General features: G+C 37.3%; 1 protein-coding gene across 1 annotated transcript in view; it reads right to left on the reverse strand.

The window, feature by feature from the left end:
- Positions 1 to 21214, reverse strand: part of UVRAG (UV radiation resistance associated) — a 334304-nt gene that overhangs the window by 226025 nt on the left and 87065 nt on the right. Inside the window, exon 7 of the mRNA XM_010847555.1 lies at positions 18152 to 18237. Within this exon, the coding sequence (XP_010845857.1) occupies positions 18152 to 18237 (86 nt within the window). The remainder of the gene's footprint in view (positions 1 to 18151; positions 18238 to 21214) is intronic.

A 21214-nucleotide genomic window follows, 5' to 3' on the forward strand; every position in this document is an offset into this window, starting at 1 on the left:
GAACTGATGTCATAGTTCAAGCTGAAAACTGAGCCAAGTGGGCTGTCTCAAGTTCTAACACTGAGAAAAAGCAGGACACCTGGAAAGATGCTTCGTGCCAGCTACACTGTGGTAAGAACAGGTAGCAGAACCCATGTCCTCAGAACCTCGATAGCAATTATTCACATCATCTTGGGGCACTTAAGATTTACCACCTCATACGACCAGGTAACTCTTCATACACTTAGATATGTATACATTTACCCAAACTCTTTATGAAAACAACAACCACTTTTCTACTTTTTGTACCCAAGGTGTCTTGCATATGAAATTCCGTAGACAAATGAATTGCCAATAGAATGAAATGAAAATAAACAGTTTAATCAGAGACTTCTTTTAACGATGGTGAAATACACATAACATACAACTAACCATTTTAAAGTATACAATTCAGTGGCATTTAGTGCACTCACAATATTATACAACTATCATCAACTCTTAGCTCAGAGATAACCAGATTCAACTATCTCCCTGTCTGCCCACTCTCCCAACAGCTAATAAATATCAATTCCCTTCGTCTTTTACTACATATTGGTGTTTTTTCCTTATGTCATTCTGTGATCAAATTAGTTTGCAATGGTGATGGCAGCAGGCAGACATCCACTTCAGTGACAGGAAGCTCCCCCCAAAGGAACACTGTCACCCGCACACCCCTAACTGCTGAAATGTACTTTCTTACACTGAGTCAACATTTGCCTTCCTTTAGCTTCCACTGGGCTCACACAATGTTGCCTCTTAGCAGTCACCAGCTATGACTGTCCAGGCCAGTTACTTTAAGTCTCAGTTTCCTCATCTGTCAAAGTGGGAATAACGGGGACTGTTCTAAGAACTAAATGAGCACAAGTGTTTTGTTTTGTTTTGTTTTGTTTTATACCCTATGTAACACTGAGCATGGAATGGAGTAGATGTCTCCTTTGTAACTCTGCTGCTTTTCAGACTACTGCTTTCCTCCACTCCTTAAAACCTTCAGTCCTTTCAATGTACATGTTGATTTTGCTGCTTTCCCTTCCTGCTGCTCTTATCTGCAGTCCTCCCATCCCAGCTTAATAACTGAAGATTTTAACACCTGACTCACCATCCTCTCTTTCCACCACTATTCCTGCCATGCTTCCTGATGACTTTTATGTCCAGGCAATATTCCAACCTCTTAGATTCTTGACCTCCACCCGTTCAGTCAGTTCAATTATTCTCTTACTTTATATCATAATTAATAACTGCATCTTTAAAACCTCAACTTCAAGCATCCCAAGCACTAACCACTGCTCTCCATACTTCATTCCAACAATTTGTTTCCATCATTGGAATTTCCAATCCATTGGTCCTATATCTCTTTTTTCACTGATCATCACTTCCCTCGTGTCCTCACTTCTCTTCTTATCCAACTTAGAGTCCATGGTCCACCATTATAAATCACTCATATGGACCTCTCTTCTTGCCCATGAATTTACCTGGCAAAACCCTAATTCTGGTTAAACTGTCTTCACCTTTGCACTCAAGAGGCTGAATACAGCTGGTGGAAAACAGCACGCTGAATGTTCTCCCTTAAATGTATAACCAAAGTATGGAACTTGGACCAGAAGCATCGGGTTCACGGGGGACAGTCAGAGATGTGAATTCCCAGACCCTGCCCAGAACTAATGCATCAGGAACTTCATGGGGAGGCCCAGCTATCAGTGTTGCACCAAGCCCTCCAGCTGATTCTGATGCAGGCTTAAGTTTGAGAACTGTCAGGCCAAGTTAATTCACTCTCATTCTCCAAGATGATGATTTTAAATCTTCTCTTTTCTCTTCAAACTTTATACAAACCTTCAACCTTCTGATACCTGACTCATGACCCTACTGAAAAACAGAAGCAATCAGAGGACAACTTACTCATTCTCCCATCACCAAATATATCATGTGGTTCTATATCTATACCCATATACTCTGCGTTCCCCACATATACACACCCCTCTTTTACAAGGCCTAACCATCTACTTATACAAGGATTCCACTATCTTTCACTTACCAAAGCTTTTCATGCCTGCTATTATCCCCTCTCTTTCTCCGGCATCCAGTTTTTCCTTTAGCACAAGAGTATGCCGACTCGATGGACATGAGTCTGAGTGAACTCCGGGAGTCGGTGATGGACAGGGAGGCCTGGCGTGCTGTGATTCATGGGGTCGCAAAGAGTCGGACACGACTGAGCAACTGAACTGAACTGATGCCAAATACCTTCCACCTCAAAACAAAAAGACTCTTCACTTGACCCCTCATCACCTTCCAGCTTTAGTACCATTTTCCGGCTCCTCTGTACAGAAAAACTTCACAGGAACAGTTAACACTTCTTGTCTTCATCTCCTTACTCTTATTCTCTCCCTAAACGACTCCACAAAAACTGCTCTTACAAATGTCGCCAGTGGAGCCCCCAACTGCTAGATTCAGTATTCAATTATCAGTCCGCTTCTTACTCAATCACAGCATTTGATTCAGTTATCAATTCTGTGAAAATATTTTGGCTCTGGGATGCCACATTGTCTTAGATTTCCCCCAGAGCTTATTAGTTGCCCCTATTCCTCTGCTATATTCTCCTTTTCCAACATGTTGGAGAATCTTGAACCAAGTCTGGAAGGTAGAAGGTGGGGAAGCCATTCTTCCAGGAGCAGTGACAGACCCTCTCCAGTAGGAGTTTCTGCAGCACTCAGTTTCCCCGTTCAGGTGTCCGGGCATGAGGGGTGGTTACTTCACTAGCAGCAGTTCTGTGAGCGCCAGATCGCCACTGTGCTGGGCTGACCTCAAAGCCTAGTAGAAAGCAGTGTGTCCCTGAAGCCGAGCAGCCCCGACTTCTACTCCTTCAGCCCTCAAGTGATTCCATAAATACCCAACTCTCTGTGTGAAATCTCTTCCTGACGAAAATATCTAGAGTGGTTTGTTTCCTACACTAAACCTTGACTGACACTATTCCTAAGTTCAAGTCTCCAGCATCACCAATTAGCCCTGAGATCAAAAGTGCACATCCAAATGCCTTAGTACCTCCACCTTCATGACTGATACATATCTCAAACCTAATGTCCCAAATATATTCTCGATTCCCCATGAGTGCATCCTCCTTCTCCCCTACAAATCTTCCTCATTTTCATAAAGGCCACCACAATTCACCCAATTGCACAGATTAAATATCTATACATTATTTTTAAGTCCAGTTTCTCTGGCATGCCCACATCTAAGCCATTACCAAGGCTGGTTAGCTCCAACTTCAAGCTATGTCAGGAACTGGACTACTTCTCTTCATACACCTCAACTGCTATCAGACCAGCCTAAGTCACTCTTGTCTCTTGCCTGGATAAGACAATAGTCTCTTAACTAATCTCCCACTACTCCCCCTCCCCTCAGTCTATTCTCCACGCCAGAGTCACTTTCTTTAAATAAAAGTCAGATCATATCACTCCCTTGGCTCCAACCCCTCCAATATCTTTCCATCATACCTGGAAAAAGTGTAAACCACACAGTCTGGCCTCTATCAGCTTTATTCACTATGCTCAAACCAGACTGACCTCTTAGCTGTACTTTCAGCAAACCAAGTTCACCGCTTCCTCAAGGGCTCTTACACCAGCTATGCTGCTCTCTGGGATGTTCTTCCTAAAGATACCCAACTTGCTGCCTTATCTTTTTCAAATCTTTTCTTCTCAGTGAAGTGTCTCCAGACCACTCTACTAAAATAACTCATCCTACCATCCCCAGTATATCTACTGCCATAGTGCTATCACTATTCTACCCACGGGAACACTACGCCTACATATTTTTTTCTTCAGAAAGAGTCCAAATTCTTTACAACGTGGGAGGCAGCATGGAAGAAAGAAAAGAAAATGGAGTAAAACCTTTGACTGGCTGGTTCTGTCACAATGCAACCTCAGGCAGTCAATTTCCCTTTCTGGATCTGTGTCCTCATTAGCAAAACAGGGATAATAAAGAATAACACCAATCACATACACTTGCTTCGACGAATAAAAGAGATAAAGCATATAAAGTACTTAACCTGACAGATGGTACATATTCAATAAATACATCTATTTTACTATTATTACCCAACAACTGTTTGCCAAAACTCTTTAGTTTAAAGACAGCAACTATACTCCCGAAGTCCCCTCTTCTCCAAGCTAAATTTCCTCTATTCTCAACTATTTAAAAACCCTTCATTCACCCTGGCCATCTCCCTTGGCTCTTTCTCATCAAAGTAAACTGGGATTCAAATTAAACAGAATATTCCAAATTTGACCTAATGAACACAAAGTCCAGGAAGACTATTACTTCCCTTGATCTGGGCACTTAAGTTTAATTAATGCAACATAAGATAATCTGACTCATTGGAAAAGACTCTGATGCTGGGAGGGATTGGGGGCAAGAGGAGAAGGGGACGACAGAGGATGACATGGCTGGATGGCATCACTGACTCAATGGACGTAAGTCTCAGTGAACTCCGGGAGTTGGTGATGGACAGGGAGGCCTGGCGTGCTGCAATTCATGGGGTCGCAAAGAGTCGGACACGACTGAGCGACTGATCTGATCTGATCTGAAGATAATCTGAACTCCTTTTTGAGAGCTGTTGAGTCAATTTCTTGGCTTGTACTAAATTTTTCATACATTTAAATCTCCAAATGTTCTCCCCATGTGTTCCCCATAAGGTCAATTCTACTGCAAGGTTCATATTTGACACTATCACTAGAATCAAAGAAACTGGAGATTTTAAAAAAAAAAACAAAAAACAATGCTACCACAGAAATCATTTTACCTCAAATTAGTAATTACCTAGTAATTACTAACTACTAATTACTAGTAATTACCTCTGCTTCTTGCAGAGTTGGAATTTAATGGTTCAGAGCTTGAAAATAGAAATGCCAACAAAGAAACATCACCGTGTCTACTCACTTCACACTGTATTGAAAGAAAAGGAGTAAAAGAAGCCCCATGGTCACAGAGTTAGACGTTCCTCAACAGCAAACTTACAGATTTTAGTTAACACTTCCAGCCTGGGGAGGCACAGAGGCACAGAACTTGGAAGGCTCTTAGGAGAGCTTATTATGAAAGTCTCCATTGTGCCAGGGCCAGAAGACTCTCTGAGAAATGTCTGGCCCATTCACACCCAGGTGCACCACCCAAGAAATTTTATCAGAAGGGGGATAGGAGCTGTTAGGCAGCCTCAAGGACTTCTTCCACACGAGATGAGGAAATATATTGGAAAGGTCTTTGCCATCAAATGGACCAGGACTCTGAATAACACACAATAGCTCATCTTTTTTAAACTGTCATCTCACTTACCAGCAAAAGAGAATTATAATAGTAGCATAGCATTGTAAATATTATAAATATATATATGCTGTTTTTAGCATTTAAGTATCTTTCATATTTGAGATATTCAAATAGTATTTTCTTTCCCTACCACCTGTGAAGGCATGGGAAGGGGTGGGATTATGACTTTTTCCTACAATACCAACAAAACATTTAGAAATTATTATTACCCTCTCAATGAATCTAAGACTCCTTGCTTGCTGTATCTGTTAATCTGTTCTACTAAAGTATAAGTTCCCAAAGTAAGAATCTGGCTTCTCATGTCAATGGAGTACTTCCAGCCATAAAGAATCATAAGAATAAGGTTATTACAATGGCTACTCTTCTCAACAGATAAACATGCCGAGTCTCATATTCTGTTCAAAGGCAAAACACCCTACCTTTTAATATAAAAGTTACTTCAAGGGTCAGGTAATATCCCGATGAACATAATGTATTAATTCTCCTAAAATCTTTGATAAGTTCTCTTAATAAAACAGCATGTAAAAATCAAGTTATGGGTGGGGCAGGTGTTTAATGGTAACTGGTTATTTTTATTGGCAGAGATATCAGGGTGAAATCACTAAACCTTGGAAAGCTGCCTTGGAACATGCCTGGCACCAGTGGGAAAGTAGAAGTTATAAGGCAGCTATGAGGGGTGTGATGGTAAAGCTTTAATTTGCAGTGACATCTTAAACAAAGCAGTCTTAGTAAAGTAACCCTGTGAAATCAAGCCAGAACTGAAGGACAATGGCAGGGACAGAGAACATCTCTTGGGCAGAAGACTATTCATATATTTAACTGCCCTCAAAGGATGCTCCTTACCTCTTTATCTCTTTATACTGATTTTATACACCTCTTTCACCATTCTAACAATATCTGAATGAATCTGGCTATTGCTCCAAGCCAGAAATTCTGAACATTATTTTGGGGAGGCTCATTTATTTTACCTACTGTGTTGCTACCTCTGTTGAACATTCAGTCCACTAGAGAAAATGGGCTTAGCAGCATGAAGAGCCTACAAAAGGTCCTAGTTAAGGACCATGAGACATATCAGTAACTCATGACTACTGGTTAATTCATTCAATAAACTAGTTATTTACCACACAATGCCTTTAAGTGACTTTATTAGCAAGCACTTTGTCTACAATGAAGTATTTAGATGTTTTATAGTAAATATATACCATAATTGTGGAGGAACATACCCAAGATTAGTATTAATTATCTTAGAAATGGTGACTTAAAACTACCATTTAAAAAAATTCTTCCAAAAATCTACCTATTATTCAGTGATTATCCAACTGGATTGTACTTCATGCATTCATTTAATAATTTTATCATTCATTCAGTTAACAAATATTTACTAGCATCTACTCTGAGTTAGGTCCTATATATGCTGGGGACAAAATATAAACTAGAGCTCTAAATTCCCTACACTTATGTATTGGTCTGTGTTCTCCGTTCTCATTCTGAGAAATATTTTAAAGACAAAAGATATATCAAATATTTTGTTTCAGTTCACACACAAAAAAGCATTCAACTTCTGCATTAGAAAGCATCCTATCCAATAATATAACTAAATTTCTAACTGGTTTCTGGGCTTAATTAGAAAATCTGCTGTAAATTGCTGAAATGATTAAAAGAAGAATTACAAATAAAACTATATGTGCTGTTTCAGCAAAAAATTTAAATATCTAGACGAAGTACATGGTTTCCTAGCAAAAAAAACAAATTATCAAGAATAAACCATGGAGAAGAAGGATAAAAGAGAGCAAATAGCACTAGAAGTATGAGAGTCAGATTTATCATCATAAAATTCACCTGAACTAGATGATATAATAGCTAAATTCTCTAACAAACCTTTAAAGAATTAAAAATCCCCAAAATCATTTAATATGTTTCAGTTTATTATGATACTAATAGCTAACAAATATAGTATTAACTAATTTGAGCACTGTACTAAGCACTTCATATTAATTCACTTCATCTCCCAACAACCCAATGAGGTTATTATCATCATTTTACAAAGGAGGATCACAGAAAAAGATGAAAAGCGTCCCAATTCAATTTCAGGATCTCAGGAACGATGATTACCTATCACATCTTCCTTCCCACCCCCTCAAAAAACAACAAATACTATATACCAATCTCACTTGTAGTAATGATCAAAAGAATAATCTATAACTAATTAGTAATACAATACCAAGAAATCTGCATACCTTTTTGCAACTATAAATTAAAGAAAAACATATAACATTAATAAATATGAAAAGGCAATTCAAAAAATTCAGCATCTATTGCTTTAAAAAGTTAAATAGGAAGAACTATCAAAAAGATTTTCCAAAATTAACAGAGAATATTCTGAACAGTAAAATACTGATCATTTTTAATTAAAACAAGAATTGGACTAAACTGCTCGCTATTTCCATTACATTTCAACATTAATTTTAAAGTTCTAAAAGGTGTAGTAAATGCAGTAAAGACAAGAAGACAGTATAAATACTGCAAAAGAAGAGATAAATCTATCCTTCTATTGATAATGAGTATATGGCCAAGAAAATCAGAGATCTTTCCTTAAAAAAACAAGAAAAACTAACTTGATACCATCACTGAGTATGATTTTTTTTAAATTACAGTTTTTCCCTATAATAGAAATGAGTATACAAGAATGGAAATGGAAAACATTTTATTAAAGAATTGTGTCAAAACTATAGCATATCTAAGAACAAACTTAATAGAAAGGCACATGACCATATGAAGAGAACTATAAAATCTTACCAAAGGATTGAAATAAAATTTGAACAAATATAAGACATATCATGTCTTGGATGGGAATACTAACATAAAAATGACTCTTTGAGACCTCATGGACTATACAGTCCATGGAATTCTCCAGGCCAGAATACTGGAGTGGGTAGCCTTTCCCTTCTCCAGAGGATCTTCCCAACCCAGGGATTGAGCTCAAGTATCCCATATTGCAGGAGAATTCTTTGCCAGCTGAGCCACAAGGGAAGCCCAAGAATACTGGAGTAGGTAGCCTATACCTTCAGCAGATCATCCCGACCCAGGAATCAAACTGGGATCTCCTGCATTCTTCACCAACTGAGCTATCAGGGAAGCCCCCATAAAAAATGACAGCTCTCACCAAATATAAAAAGTCAATGAATATAAAAATTCCCGTTAGAATTCAAGAAAGTTTTTTTTTTTTTTTTTAAGAATAGGATAAAATAACCTTAACCTTCATATGGAAGAATAAAGTTCTGAGAACAGCCAAAAATAGAATGGAAAAAGAAGCGTAGCAAGAGGGGTACTTGCCTTACTTGGTATTAGCATACCAAAAAACCACTGTAATTAATCTGAAATTGGCAAAGAACTACACAAAAGGATCAGAACAAAAAGGGAATCCAGAAATGAACCCTGGCTTATATGAGCTTTTAGTATATGACAAAGGTGGTATCTAAATTCAGTAAGAAAAGGAAGTTACTGGCACAACTGGATATTCATCTGTAAAGAAAATGAATTTCTATCTCAATATATGGAATATCTACACAATATATTTAAGAATAATTCCAAATTGTATTAGAGATTTAATTTTAAAAGTAAAATAATATAAACCTTAAAAGGAAACTTGAAAATGTACATAGAACTAAAAAGGAAGAGAGACTTCTGATAAGGCAACTATACTCCAATGTAAAAAATACCTGTTTTTTTTTAAAAAAGAGAGATACGTCTTAAACCAAGACAGAGTGCCCAGAAGACATCCAAGGAAAACCAAAATTATATGATATGACAAATATAAACATTTTGTATAAGGTATACTAACTCAAGATGTAACTGAGAGATTTGGAAAAAATACCAAGGACTTTTAAAATGATATGAAAAAACACAAGCAACTCAATTAAAAAGGCAGGTAAAATATTAAGAATAGGTAAATTCACAGAAGAATACTGAATGGCTAACAAATCCAGGATATTCACTTTCACTTGTAGCTCAGACTAAGCACTGGTACCGAAACTCATAAAAATTAAAGTAACACTGAGGTGTTGTACTCATCAAATTAATAAAAATCACACAAAAAAAGATGATACCCATGGCCAGCAGGGCTTCAAGGTAAAGAGGAAAGTCACATATTATATGTCCTCTTTGGGGAAACAGTATGTTATTTTTTAAAATTAAAATTATACATGTCCTTTGACTTAGAAACTCTACTCCTGAAAATTTAATACACATAAATAGAAACATGACAAATATAAAAATATATACATATATAGATACTTACTCCAGCATTGCACATAATGGCAAAATGAACAAATAAAAAACCAGAGCCAAAGTAAAGATTAAATGTCTATCCATAGGGTGATGACTGAAAAATATAGTACACCTCACCATTGACTATTAAGAAATCATTAAAACAGTGAACTGAAGAGATCTGTACATGGAATGTTAAACAAGAAAACAAAAGGTAGAGTTAAGCATATAATATCCACTTCAATTTTGTCAAATAGTGATATCTATGACCTATACATAGATATCATAGGAAAAAATGTGAAATAGATACACGACAGATTGTTAATATGGGTACACAGGTGACTGGGGTCATGTCAACATGTGTTCTGTGTTTGGATGGTATCTTATTCAGTTTAGGCTGTTGTAACAAATACCACAGACAGGGTAACTTATAAACAGAAGTTTACTTCTCACAGTTCTGGGGCTCAGAAGTCTATGATCAAGGCACCAGTTTGGTTGGTATCTGGTGAGAGCCTGCTTCCTGGTTCACAGTTATCTTTTCACTACATCACACAGAGAAAGGGACCGGGTCTCCCTAGGGCCCTTTTTATAAGGGTACTAATCCCATCTATGGGGGCTCTGCCTTCATGATCTAATCATCACCCCAAGGCCCCCACCTCAAAGTACCATCACACAGGGGATTAGGTTTCAATGTATCTGTTTGAGGTGGGGGTGGGGGACCACAAACATTCAGTCTACAACAGGTGGTTCTGGTAGTGAGGGAAAGAGTTTAAGGAAGAAGACAAGCCAAAAACTAAAAAGAAAGGGGGAAAAAAAACACTGCACCTAAAATTACTCCGGACTTTGTTTAAAATTCTATCAATATTTTTGTAAGTATATATGTGTCTGTGTGTGTATATATAGAAAGATGAATAAAAATAAAATGTGCTATTACACATAAATACCAATTTTGTTTAACTAAGACTTACACTAAATACCTAAACATTTTTTAATATCTAACTTTTTAATTTTAAATTTTTATTAAAAACCTTCCTAAATCTTGTCACATATCACTGCTCTCTTACGCAGACTTTAACAAGGACTACTTTATATTCCACTGATGGTTTGGTATCAACAGAGTATAATGGAAGAACGCACATGCGCTCTTCATTCAAACCAGCTTTAACACTTACTTACCTTGTGGTGCTAGACACACACTGATCTAAGCCTCAGTGTCCTCATGTGTTAAATGGAGAGAGCATTAGTGAAAACTAACATGGGATGCTTAATAATTCTCATTATTAACTTCAGTCAGGAACTATAGTATGGAGCTGTACTTGGGTAAAGCTGCTCACACACAGAAGAGAGATGCTAGCTATGCCTTTTTTCACTTAGTCTGTCTCTCTTCACAGCTGGGCTATTTCTATTTCTCCCTGCCCTCCTTTTATATGAAGTAGTGACAGAGGGCTATTTACAAATCCAAACATAGTGAGTATAAAGATAGGACAGTAGCTAATATGATTTACCATTCAGTTATACTCCAGAAACAAAGAGTAAGGCACAAACAGATCACACTGTCAGATGTTGCTTCTCCTTGCTGTCAGTGTGTCTACCTTAACAGTAATCCTCTTAATTCCCCTCATTTATCAAAAATGAGCACACAGACACTGGGTCTAGTGTCTACCAAGAACAGAAAACTATACGAGTCTTAGGACATAAATTTTGTGACATCTTTTGCTTACAGTCAGGTTCTTAATTATATTCTCTACATTTGCATTTACCTCTTAGGGAAAGACATCATTAGGAGGGGAGAGAGGAGAAAACTCTCCCTGCAACCTAAAAGTTGGTCATCGCTTTCAAAACTTAAAGATTATAAACAGTTACACCCTTACACATGTCATCCTCCCTGTTTTCTAAACATTACAGCAAGAATAGTTTATTTGATATGAGCATTCCCCTTCTATAACTGAAATTCTGTAGGAGAAAGTATTTTCTATCAAAGTGGGGGGTGGGGATATGGCAACAATTTACCAGATAAAGATCTTCCCCAAAGAATCTGCATAAGGAATAAGACCACAAGTCACAAAATCCTGAAATCGTTATGTTGAAGGCAGTGGCAGAAAGAAAAGAGGCAGCTGAATCTTTATGGACCTGATTGTATTTTCAACACTTTTTTGATACTGGTCGAGAAATTTTTTACAACTCTCATTTTACCAGGTACAAACCAGAAACAGGAACAACAGAACCCAGTTCCCTATAACCTGAAGAACAGTTTGAATTGATCAATTAAAACAGCATTTCTTATCTGCTAAATATACTTGATATGTAGCCGTCATAGGACTAATACAAGGATCAACAAAAAGAGGATTCTTTTCTAAAGGAGCTCTCAGTTTCTGGGTGCTAAGCAGAGAACAAATCAGACAATGAAGAATTAATTACAACAGCACGTGCTCAGTAAAGGCTAGCTACTGCTTGCTACTAGCTCCTAGTGGCAGGAGGACTTGAAAGAAGAATATTAGTTCCTCTGGACTATTTAGAACCATGTCCTTTGAATACCAAATTAAGAAGGAAGGACTTTATCCTCTATGTGAGAGCTCAAAGATTTCTAAACCATATGAGTGACAAAACTGATATATCTTTGATCATTCTGGCAGCAATGTGGCAGATGAATTGTACTAAAACAGTTTGAAAAAATAAAGTAGTAAAACATGCTGGTTATGAACACAAACTCAGGAGCTAAACTAGGTTTAAATACAGACTAACATGAACCACCTGTATAACCTTGGATAAGTTACTCAACTGCTTTGTGCTTCAACTTCCTCATCTGTAAACAGGAATAAACATTTCTAACCACATGGGGTTGTTGTAAGAATTAAAAGAGTCAATTCATATAAATCATTTAACATAGTTCCTAACACAAAGGAAATGCTCAATAAATAAATCTATTAGGACTTTCCTGGTGGTCCAGTGGTTAAGAATCCACCTACCAACACGGGGGACATAGGTTTGATCCCTGATCCAGGAAGATCCTGCATGCCGTGGAGCAACTAAGCCCTTGTGATAGTTACTGGGCCTGCGTGCCTAGAGCCTGTGCTCCACAACAAGACAGGCCACCGCAACGAGAAGCCCACACGCCACAACGAAGAGTAGCTCCCGATCACCGCAACTAGAGAAAGCCTGCACAACAAAGACCCAGCAGAGCCATAAATAAATAAATGATTTTAAAAAATAGTATCCATTAATTGCATGAAAGAAAAACTCAAAGTAGGAAGATCAGAGGTCAGGAAATAGTCCAGGAAAACAGAGGTGAGAACAAACAAGGGTATGCTCAGTAGTGTGCGGAGATGCTGATGATACTACTAGAGAAACCAGGGAAAACAAAAGGGAGAGAAAGATCAAGCCAATGTATGCAGATTAAGCCAGACATGTTACTGTTGAGGTTGCTACAGCACATGCAAGTCTACTCGTCCCTGGAAACTACAGAGCAGAAATCCAAAAGAAAACTTGAAACTAGAGACATAGTTTTGAGAGCTATTAACATGTGGCTGTGGTGGTTGAAGTTGTGGTAATGTAAAAGAGTCCTTAGGGAGAAAGAGTAATGCAGGATCCACAGGACCAAGGGCTCCGGGATCACAACAAAATCCACAATAACTCCAACATAATGTCAGTAAGAGGGAGAGGAGAAAACACAGCCCCATGAAACGACCCCTCCTTTCAAGTAGTTTTCAGTGCCATCAGGGAGACAAGACATGCACATGTTAAACAATTTTTATCATGATTGTTAGAGGATTAACAAAAGTAATTCTAAAAACAGAGGTGGGAGGCATTAGAATGGCAAGAACAGAAAGGGAAATTATGCAGAAAATTGGAAAACCTAGCAGTAATAATATAAAGGGAACACTGGCATAGAGAAGAAAGCTAACTTCAAGGTGGAAGAAGTCAAGGGGGAAATGAAGACTATTATTTATTGCATGTCTACTATGTGCCAGTAACGGTCCTATGATCTTTTAATCTATTTAATCTGCTTTAATTCTCATAATATGTCTATGAGACCAAAATTACCCCCATTTTACAAGAACAGTTTGAGGCATACCAAAGTTAAGAAACTTGCCCAAAGTAACCTGGCGGTTTAGGACTAGAACCTAGATGAAGGACCAAAGCCCATGGTTCCTCCACCATACCTCCATTTATTAAACTGGTGAAAGGAGGACACGTCAAAAGAGAAGGAAAAAACAATGAAAACTATACTCAGAGAAAACAATTAGTCTCGCTTAGTGCAATACAATAGTTACCTTTCTGAGAAAGTATGAAAGGGAAAACAAAATGAAACAAAAACATTTTTAAACACTAACAATGACCTTTCAATTCCAGAGGACAGGTAGGATTACAGCCATCTGCTTGCTTCCAGTCTTGCCCCTCAGGTCTCTTCCATAATCATCATGGTTAGAATTCAAATCCACACTCCTGAGCATGCCACTCATCTCCAGGCAGCCTTTCAACAACTCCCCATCACCAACACAGTAAACAAGAAATAAAACATTTCAAAAATCAACAGATCCCAAAAGAGAAAGCTGTTTATAGACTCGTTAACCTAGAAGGAATAATAATAAAGAGAAGAAAAGTTAACTTCTAAATTAAAGGCTTGCTTATAATTTCTGGGCTCCAAAATCACTGCAGATGGTGACTGCAGCCATGAAATTAAAAGACGCTTACTCCTTGGAAGGAAAGTTATGACCAACCTAGATAGCATATTCAAAAGCAGAGACATTACTTTGCCAACAAAGGTTCGTCTAGTCAAGGCTATGGCTTTTCCTGTGGTCATGTATGGATGTGAGAGTTGGTCTGTGAAGAAGGCTGAGCCCCGAAGAATTGATGCTTCTAAACTGTGGTGTTGGAGAAGACTCTTGAGAGTCCCTTGGACTGCAAGGAGATCCAACCAGTCCATTCTGAAGGAGATCAGCCCTGGGATTTCTTTGGAGGGAACGATGCTAAAGCTGAAACTCCAGTACTTTGGCCACCTCATGCGAACAGTTGACTCATTGGAAAAGACTCTGATGCTGGGAGGGATTGGGGGCAGGAGGAGAAGGGGACGACAGAGGATGAGATGGCTGGATGGCATCATTCACTCGATGGACATGAGTCTGGGTGAACTCCGGGAGTTGGTGATGGACAGGGAGGCCTGGCGTGCTGCGGTTCATGGGGTCGCAAAGAGTTGGACACGACTGAGCGACTGATCTAATCTAATCTAATCTATAATTCGTAAGTTTACTTTTCTCATTTCAAAACTGTAAAATAAAGGAAATTTCAAATGCCAGTTAAAGAGCAACATTGACACCTTGTGGTGAACATCCTGAAGTATGAAATGTGATGAGTGAAGGGTCTCCTAATTAAATGTCTGCTTACATGAAAACTAATGCTTAATCCAGGGATTTCCAAGGGTTAGGAAGCAGAAATCAGTTACCATCACACATACTGAATGTAAATTTGGAAAGAGCTGCTCTTTCTTTGCAACACTGGAATTAGTCTAAATTCCTAACTGTTGGCAGAAGAGTACAACCTTAGGTCATTGTTTTCCTACAAAATATGGTACAACACATCCATCAGAAGGGGCTATAATGCTAGCTAGGGTCATAGATGCTCCAAAAGCAGCCTTTAGTCAAGATTTCCTATTTTTTTGTATGACATTTACAAATAAAAGGTGGGACATTATCAATTCATAGTAGCTACCAACACAAAAACACAGTGAGAGTTACTAACAGGAGACATGGGTTCTAACCCTGACTCCAAACAGCATTGAGAATTTTGTGGAGTAAGTCATATTAAAAAATTCAGACTCTGTATTTTCACATAAAATCACAGATCAAGAAGTAACAATTAAAAAAAAAAAAAGAAATCATCAGGAAAGGAAAAGATATATTTTTAAAAATTACTCCATCCAGGAACAATGTTGCCTGAGTTGAGGAGGGGAAACAATGAACAAAATTGATTAGCACCACATTAACTTTCTCAGCAATCACTTTATATACAGCTCATGATAAGAACAGTGGGAAGAGAACTTTTAATCGAGCAGATACATGACAATTACTCTGAACTGTGAATTAGCAAAGAAAGTTCCATCTTACTCATTAACATTGACAAGTACAATTCAAAGTTTCTAGCTCCAGAGTAACTTTCCAGGTTCAGCCAATTTACTTGATAAACAGACATTAGATTTGGTTCAGAAAAAAGTATATCTGTGTTACCAGCTAAAAATGATTTACATAAAGGTGATGAGCAAGCAATTATTAACAAGGTTATTCAAACTGCTGACACACCTAAGGAATCTAGAAGGCACTCCAGAAGTGAAACTCCCCAGAGACATTTCATTGCAAGATCAGTGTTAATTAACTGAGCAACTACCAAACTAATTTTATGATTTTGCATTTATGGAGGGCTCTATGACTCTGTGACCCCATGGACTATAGCCTACCAGGCTTCTCTGTCCATGGGATTTTCCAGGCAATAGTACTGGAGTGGATTGCCATTTCCTTCTCCAGGGGATCTTCCCGACCCAGGGATCGAACCCAGGTCTCCCGCATTGTAGACAGACACTTTACCGCCTGAGCCACCAGGGAAGCATTGTACCATTATGCTACATGCACCCGATAACCACCAGTCTAGGACAAGTCAGAGTGTGAAAAGGGTTTGCAAATTTTGTTTGCCAGAAAACCTTCATACCAGTCTCTAGTCTGGCTCTTACTTGGTGTGTGTCCCCTCGCTAAGTACTGATAAGTAATTGACTGCCCCTTGGCCTCAGCTTCTACATGGAAGACAAAAGCTGATCCCTGATGTGGGAGCACAGAAAACTTCTAGGAGAAAAAGGTAATAGATGTGAAACGCTTGTAAATTAAACAAATTGTAACACCACTGCTTCTATGTTTTAGAATATCAAAGAGGTTAAATGAATTAGGATAAATCAAGGATAATTAAAGTCACAGGCAAGTCAGTCAACACATTCTCCACTATACCAAGTTGATTCCCAAGATTCCATAGTCTTTCTTCAGCTCTTATTCTCCTGGATCATTATTGTACAGAGCCTTCAGGAAAGGAAAGTGAAGTTGCTCAGTTGTGTCTGACTCTTTGCAACCCCACAGACTGTAGCCTACCAAGCTCCTCCATCCATGGGATTTTCCAGGCTAGAGTACTGCAGTGGGTTGCCATTTCCTTTTCCAGGGGATCTTCCCGACCCAGGGATCGAACCCTGGTCTCCTGCACTGCAGGCAGATGCTTTACCCTCTAAGCCACCAGGGCCTTCAATACCCCTTAAATCTCTATTTTCTTAGATTCTATGATACTACCTTTCCCAAATTCTCTTCTTCTCACTGACTCGGTATTTCTTTTGCTTTTAACTTTACTGATTTCTCTAATAACATAATAAAATCTCATACTTCAAAAATATATTTAAATATAATAGTATCTATAACTCTCATTTTATTGAGGAAAACAGGCCAAGAAATATTAGTGGCTTGCTCACAATTCAAACTATTTCTGTGCATCCCTCTTTTCAATACTTAAAACTCAATGTAATCCAAACTGAATAGGCTCAAAAATAAGAGTTATATATTTTGACACAACTTGTTTTCTATCGCTACCATTCAATTACTAAATTCTGTCCATTCTGGTACATATCCTAAGAAGTCAAAGTATCCCTCAGGTAAAAATCAAAGGACAAATGTGTGTGGTTACTTTAGTTGAAATCATTGTCTCTTAAGAGCAATTTACATAGTCCATATGACCAAACTATCATTCTGTATAACAAGATTCAAGATTTGCAAAGGAAAGGCTCATTTAATAACGTTTACAAAATAAACAACCATCCAACTGGACAAGGGTCCAATCATCTTTCTGGACTCTTCCTCCAGCAGATATATAGAGGATGTCTAATGGTCTGAAATTTATGATGTGTTATATAAACATTAGGAAAAGACTGCCAAAATCGAGTTTCAATGAACCATCTGTCTGAGTAGGGTGAACATAGGTTGAGTGTCACTGTTAACTTTATTTTAAACTGCATTTATTTTGGTAGCCTGCCTCCTGGGAAAATGTCCTTGATGATCTACCACACTGAAAATTAAAACCAAATTTAAAAATCATACAAAATTAAGCCCAGACATTAGGAAAATACAGAGCTGAAGCAGTTAAGCCTAGCAGGTCAAAACTCTAAGCTATGTCTAGGGCTATTGGACAGCTTTTGTAAGTAATGGCATCATTGGTAAAATTTTGATAAGTCTAAATTTATACCTCTGGTTTCTGCTCTTTATAGTGCAGAAGACCGGACACAGCTCATGTCCCTACTTTAAGATCACTAGCTTCCAATCATTCTCTTCCACTGTCCACAGGGAAAAAATGGCATTTGAAAGGCTTTGTAAAAGAGATAAACTTAAATAACTGTAGCTACAAAATTTATGAACCTCTCACTAAAAAATGCTGTTTGAGTAACAGCTTCTAAAGCTCCCATACATTTCCTCACACTGAAATGTCACAAACTCAGAATGAGGAAGATTCTTTAGAAAATGCAAGAGGACTCTAAGAAGTTTCTTACCGCAGCAAAGAGAAGACATCATAAGAATTGCGAACACAGTTCTGATCCACCTGAAGAAGAATATTCTTCTGAGCATTTGAATAACCCTAAAAGATATTGATCAACAAATTAATCAAAGTAAAACAAAATATGTGTCCAAATTAATCATGATGTTTGTCTTTTTAAAATTATGATTTAATAATAACTCAGTAGATTCAAATCATTAAGAAATTAGAAAAAAATTAAGAAACACTTTCACATAATTGAAGTTTAACATTTTAGGCAAGTGAATTTAAAATAAATTTCCTCTAATATTTTCCCACAGAAACAATGTTTCACATTATAAATTTTGGTGAACTTCCCAGCGAAACCCCAGAAGTCTTTTTAACATATTATGTGCCTGAAGAAGAGTATTAACAATAATATTTCAAGTATGCCTAGCCAACATATGTAATGTTTTTATGGGAGAAAAGGCATTCCAAGTTTTAATTAGGAATACCTGAAACAAATATTTCCACTCAGTAGTGTTAAGGTGTTGGGAGCAAGGATGGTTTCTACAGCGAACACAGCACAATTCCTTAAGAAGAACAGAACAGCTATCTGGCATTTCAGAAAAGCAAAGTAAATAGTAGTTAAGAAAAGAGGACTCTGGACCCAGATGACCTGGATTACAATTTAAGCCCTTAACACACCAGTTCTGTAACCTTGAGCAAGGCACCTAACTTCTTTCAGTTTAACGTTGGTTTCTCATCTATAACATGGAGATGATAATACTATCTACCTCACAAATTGTCACGGGAATTAAAAGAGCTAATATTTGTAAAATCAAAGGTATGTATAAGCACTGTATAAATGCTTGCTATAATTCTAATAGAAGCATTTTCCAAAAATTACATTGCTGCAGATATTAAAAGGTTATTAGGAGAATATTATGAAGAACTTCATGCTAACAAATTTGAGAACTTAGATTAATTAGACAAATTCCTTGAAAAACTACAACATGCCAAAATTGATGAATAATAGCTGAGTAATAACTCTATAACTATTTTTAAGTGAATAAGTAATTGAAAAGTCTTTCCACAAAAATAGTCTTGGTCCAGGTTGCTTCACTGAATTATATCAAATGTTTAAGAAATGTCATCAATTTAGTACAAACTCCTAAAACAGAGTAGAAAGGAACAATTTCCAACTACATTACTGACACTAAACCTTCTCTCTCTCTCTCTCTCTCACACACACACACACACAGATAATTATAAGTCAATATCCTCATGATTACAGACACAAAAATCCCTAGCAAAACATTAGAAAGTTGAATCAGAAATACATTGTAAGGATAAAACAATAACACTTCATTTTGACTGAATTTATTTTAAGAATGCAAGAGTGGTTTAGTATTTAATATCAATCAATTAGCAAATAAATGAAGCAATCATTATAAATCTACCTTTATGGGCACACAATAATAAAGATGTAACATGATGATAAAAATGGGGGAAAAGAGCCCATAGAGAAGAAAAGTTTTATATAATACTAAAACTAATATTAACTTTAGCTAAACTTACAAATTAAAATGTTAACTATAATCCTTGGGGCAGCCACTAAGAAAATAACTAAAAGATGAATAGTGAAAGAAATGAGAAAGGACTCAAATGTTACATGAGAAAATAACTAATACAAAAGAAGGTAATAATGGAAGAAATGAGGAACAAAAAGAAATAAAACAAATCAAAGAATGGCAGAAGTCCTTGCGCCTGTAATTACAGTAAGTGTTAATGAATTAAATTACACTACAATTAAAAGGCAGAGATTGGCAAAATGGATTTTCTTTTTAATGATCCACAATATGCTATCTACAAGAGATGCACTTGAGAATCAAAAACACAAATAGGTTGAAAATGGAAGGATGGAAAGATATTCTATGTAAGTAGTAACCAAAAGAGAGCTGGCATGTATAAACTAATATCAGACAAATAGACATTAAAACAAAACAGGTGACCAAAACAGACATTATGCTGTTTTAAAAGGCTCAAGAAGATATAAATGATTGTAAACATATATGGACTTAACAACATATAACAAAACATACGAAGTCAAAACCATAAAAACTAAAATGAGAAACAGCAGAAGTCAACATCCCACTTTTACCAATGGATAGCACAACCATAAAAAAGAGAAAAGAAGGAAACAAAAAACATCAACAATACCATAAATCAACCAGACCTAACAGATGTATACAGCATGTTCCACTCAACAACCACCATACAAATATTCTCAAATGCACACAGAATATTCTCTAGGATAGACCATATGTTGTCATCAAAAAAATCTCAATAGATTTCTAAACACTGAAATCACACAAAATATCTCTTCTGATCATAATGGAATGAAACTAAAAATCAGTAACAAAAGGAAATTTGGAAAATTCACAAACTACGAAGTAAACATACTCTTAAATGGCCAGTGGGTCAAAGAACAAATCATAGGCAAATTATTAAATGCTACATTACATAAAAATACAACATATCAAAACATAGGATACAGTGAAAAAGTGCTCAGAGTGAAAAATGCAGCTGCAAATATTTACATTAAAAAGAAGAAAAAGGAGAGAGTTCGAATCAGTAATGTAATCTTCCACCTTAAGGAACAATAAAAAGAAACCTAAACCCAAAGTAAGAAGGAAGCAAACAATAAAGATTAGGGCAGAGATCCTGGTGGCTCAGATGGTAAAGAGCCTGTCTGCAACACGGGAGATCCAGGTTCAACCCCCGGGTCGGGAAGATCCCCTGGAGAAGAGAATGGCAGCCCACTCCAGTATTCTTGCCTGGATAATTCCACGGACAGAGGAGCCTGGAGGGCTACAGTCCATGGGGTCACAGAGTCGGACATGACTGAGCAACTAACCCTTTCCGTGAAATACAGAATAAAAAACAATAGAGAAAAATCAATAAGACTAACTTAGTTCCCTGAGAGAGCCAATAAAACTGACAAACATTAAGCCAGACCAACCAAGAAAAGAGGAGAGAACGCTCCAATCACTAAAATCAGGAATGAAAGTGAGAACATTACCATTAATCTTACAAA

The sequence above is a fragment of the Bison bison genome, unplaced genomic scaffold (assembly GCF_000754665.1).
Source record: "Bison bison bison isolate TAMUID 2011002044 unplaced genomic scaffold, Bison_UMD1.0 scf7180017864251, whole genome shotgun sequence".
In the NCBI taxonomy this organism is placed as follows: domain Eukaryota; kingdom Metazoa; phylum Chordata; class Mammalia; order Artiodactyla; family Bovidae; genus Bison; species Bison bison.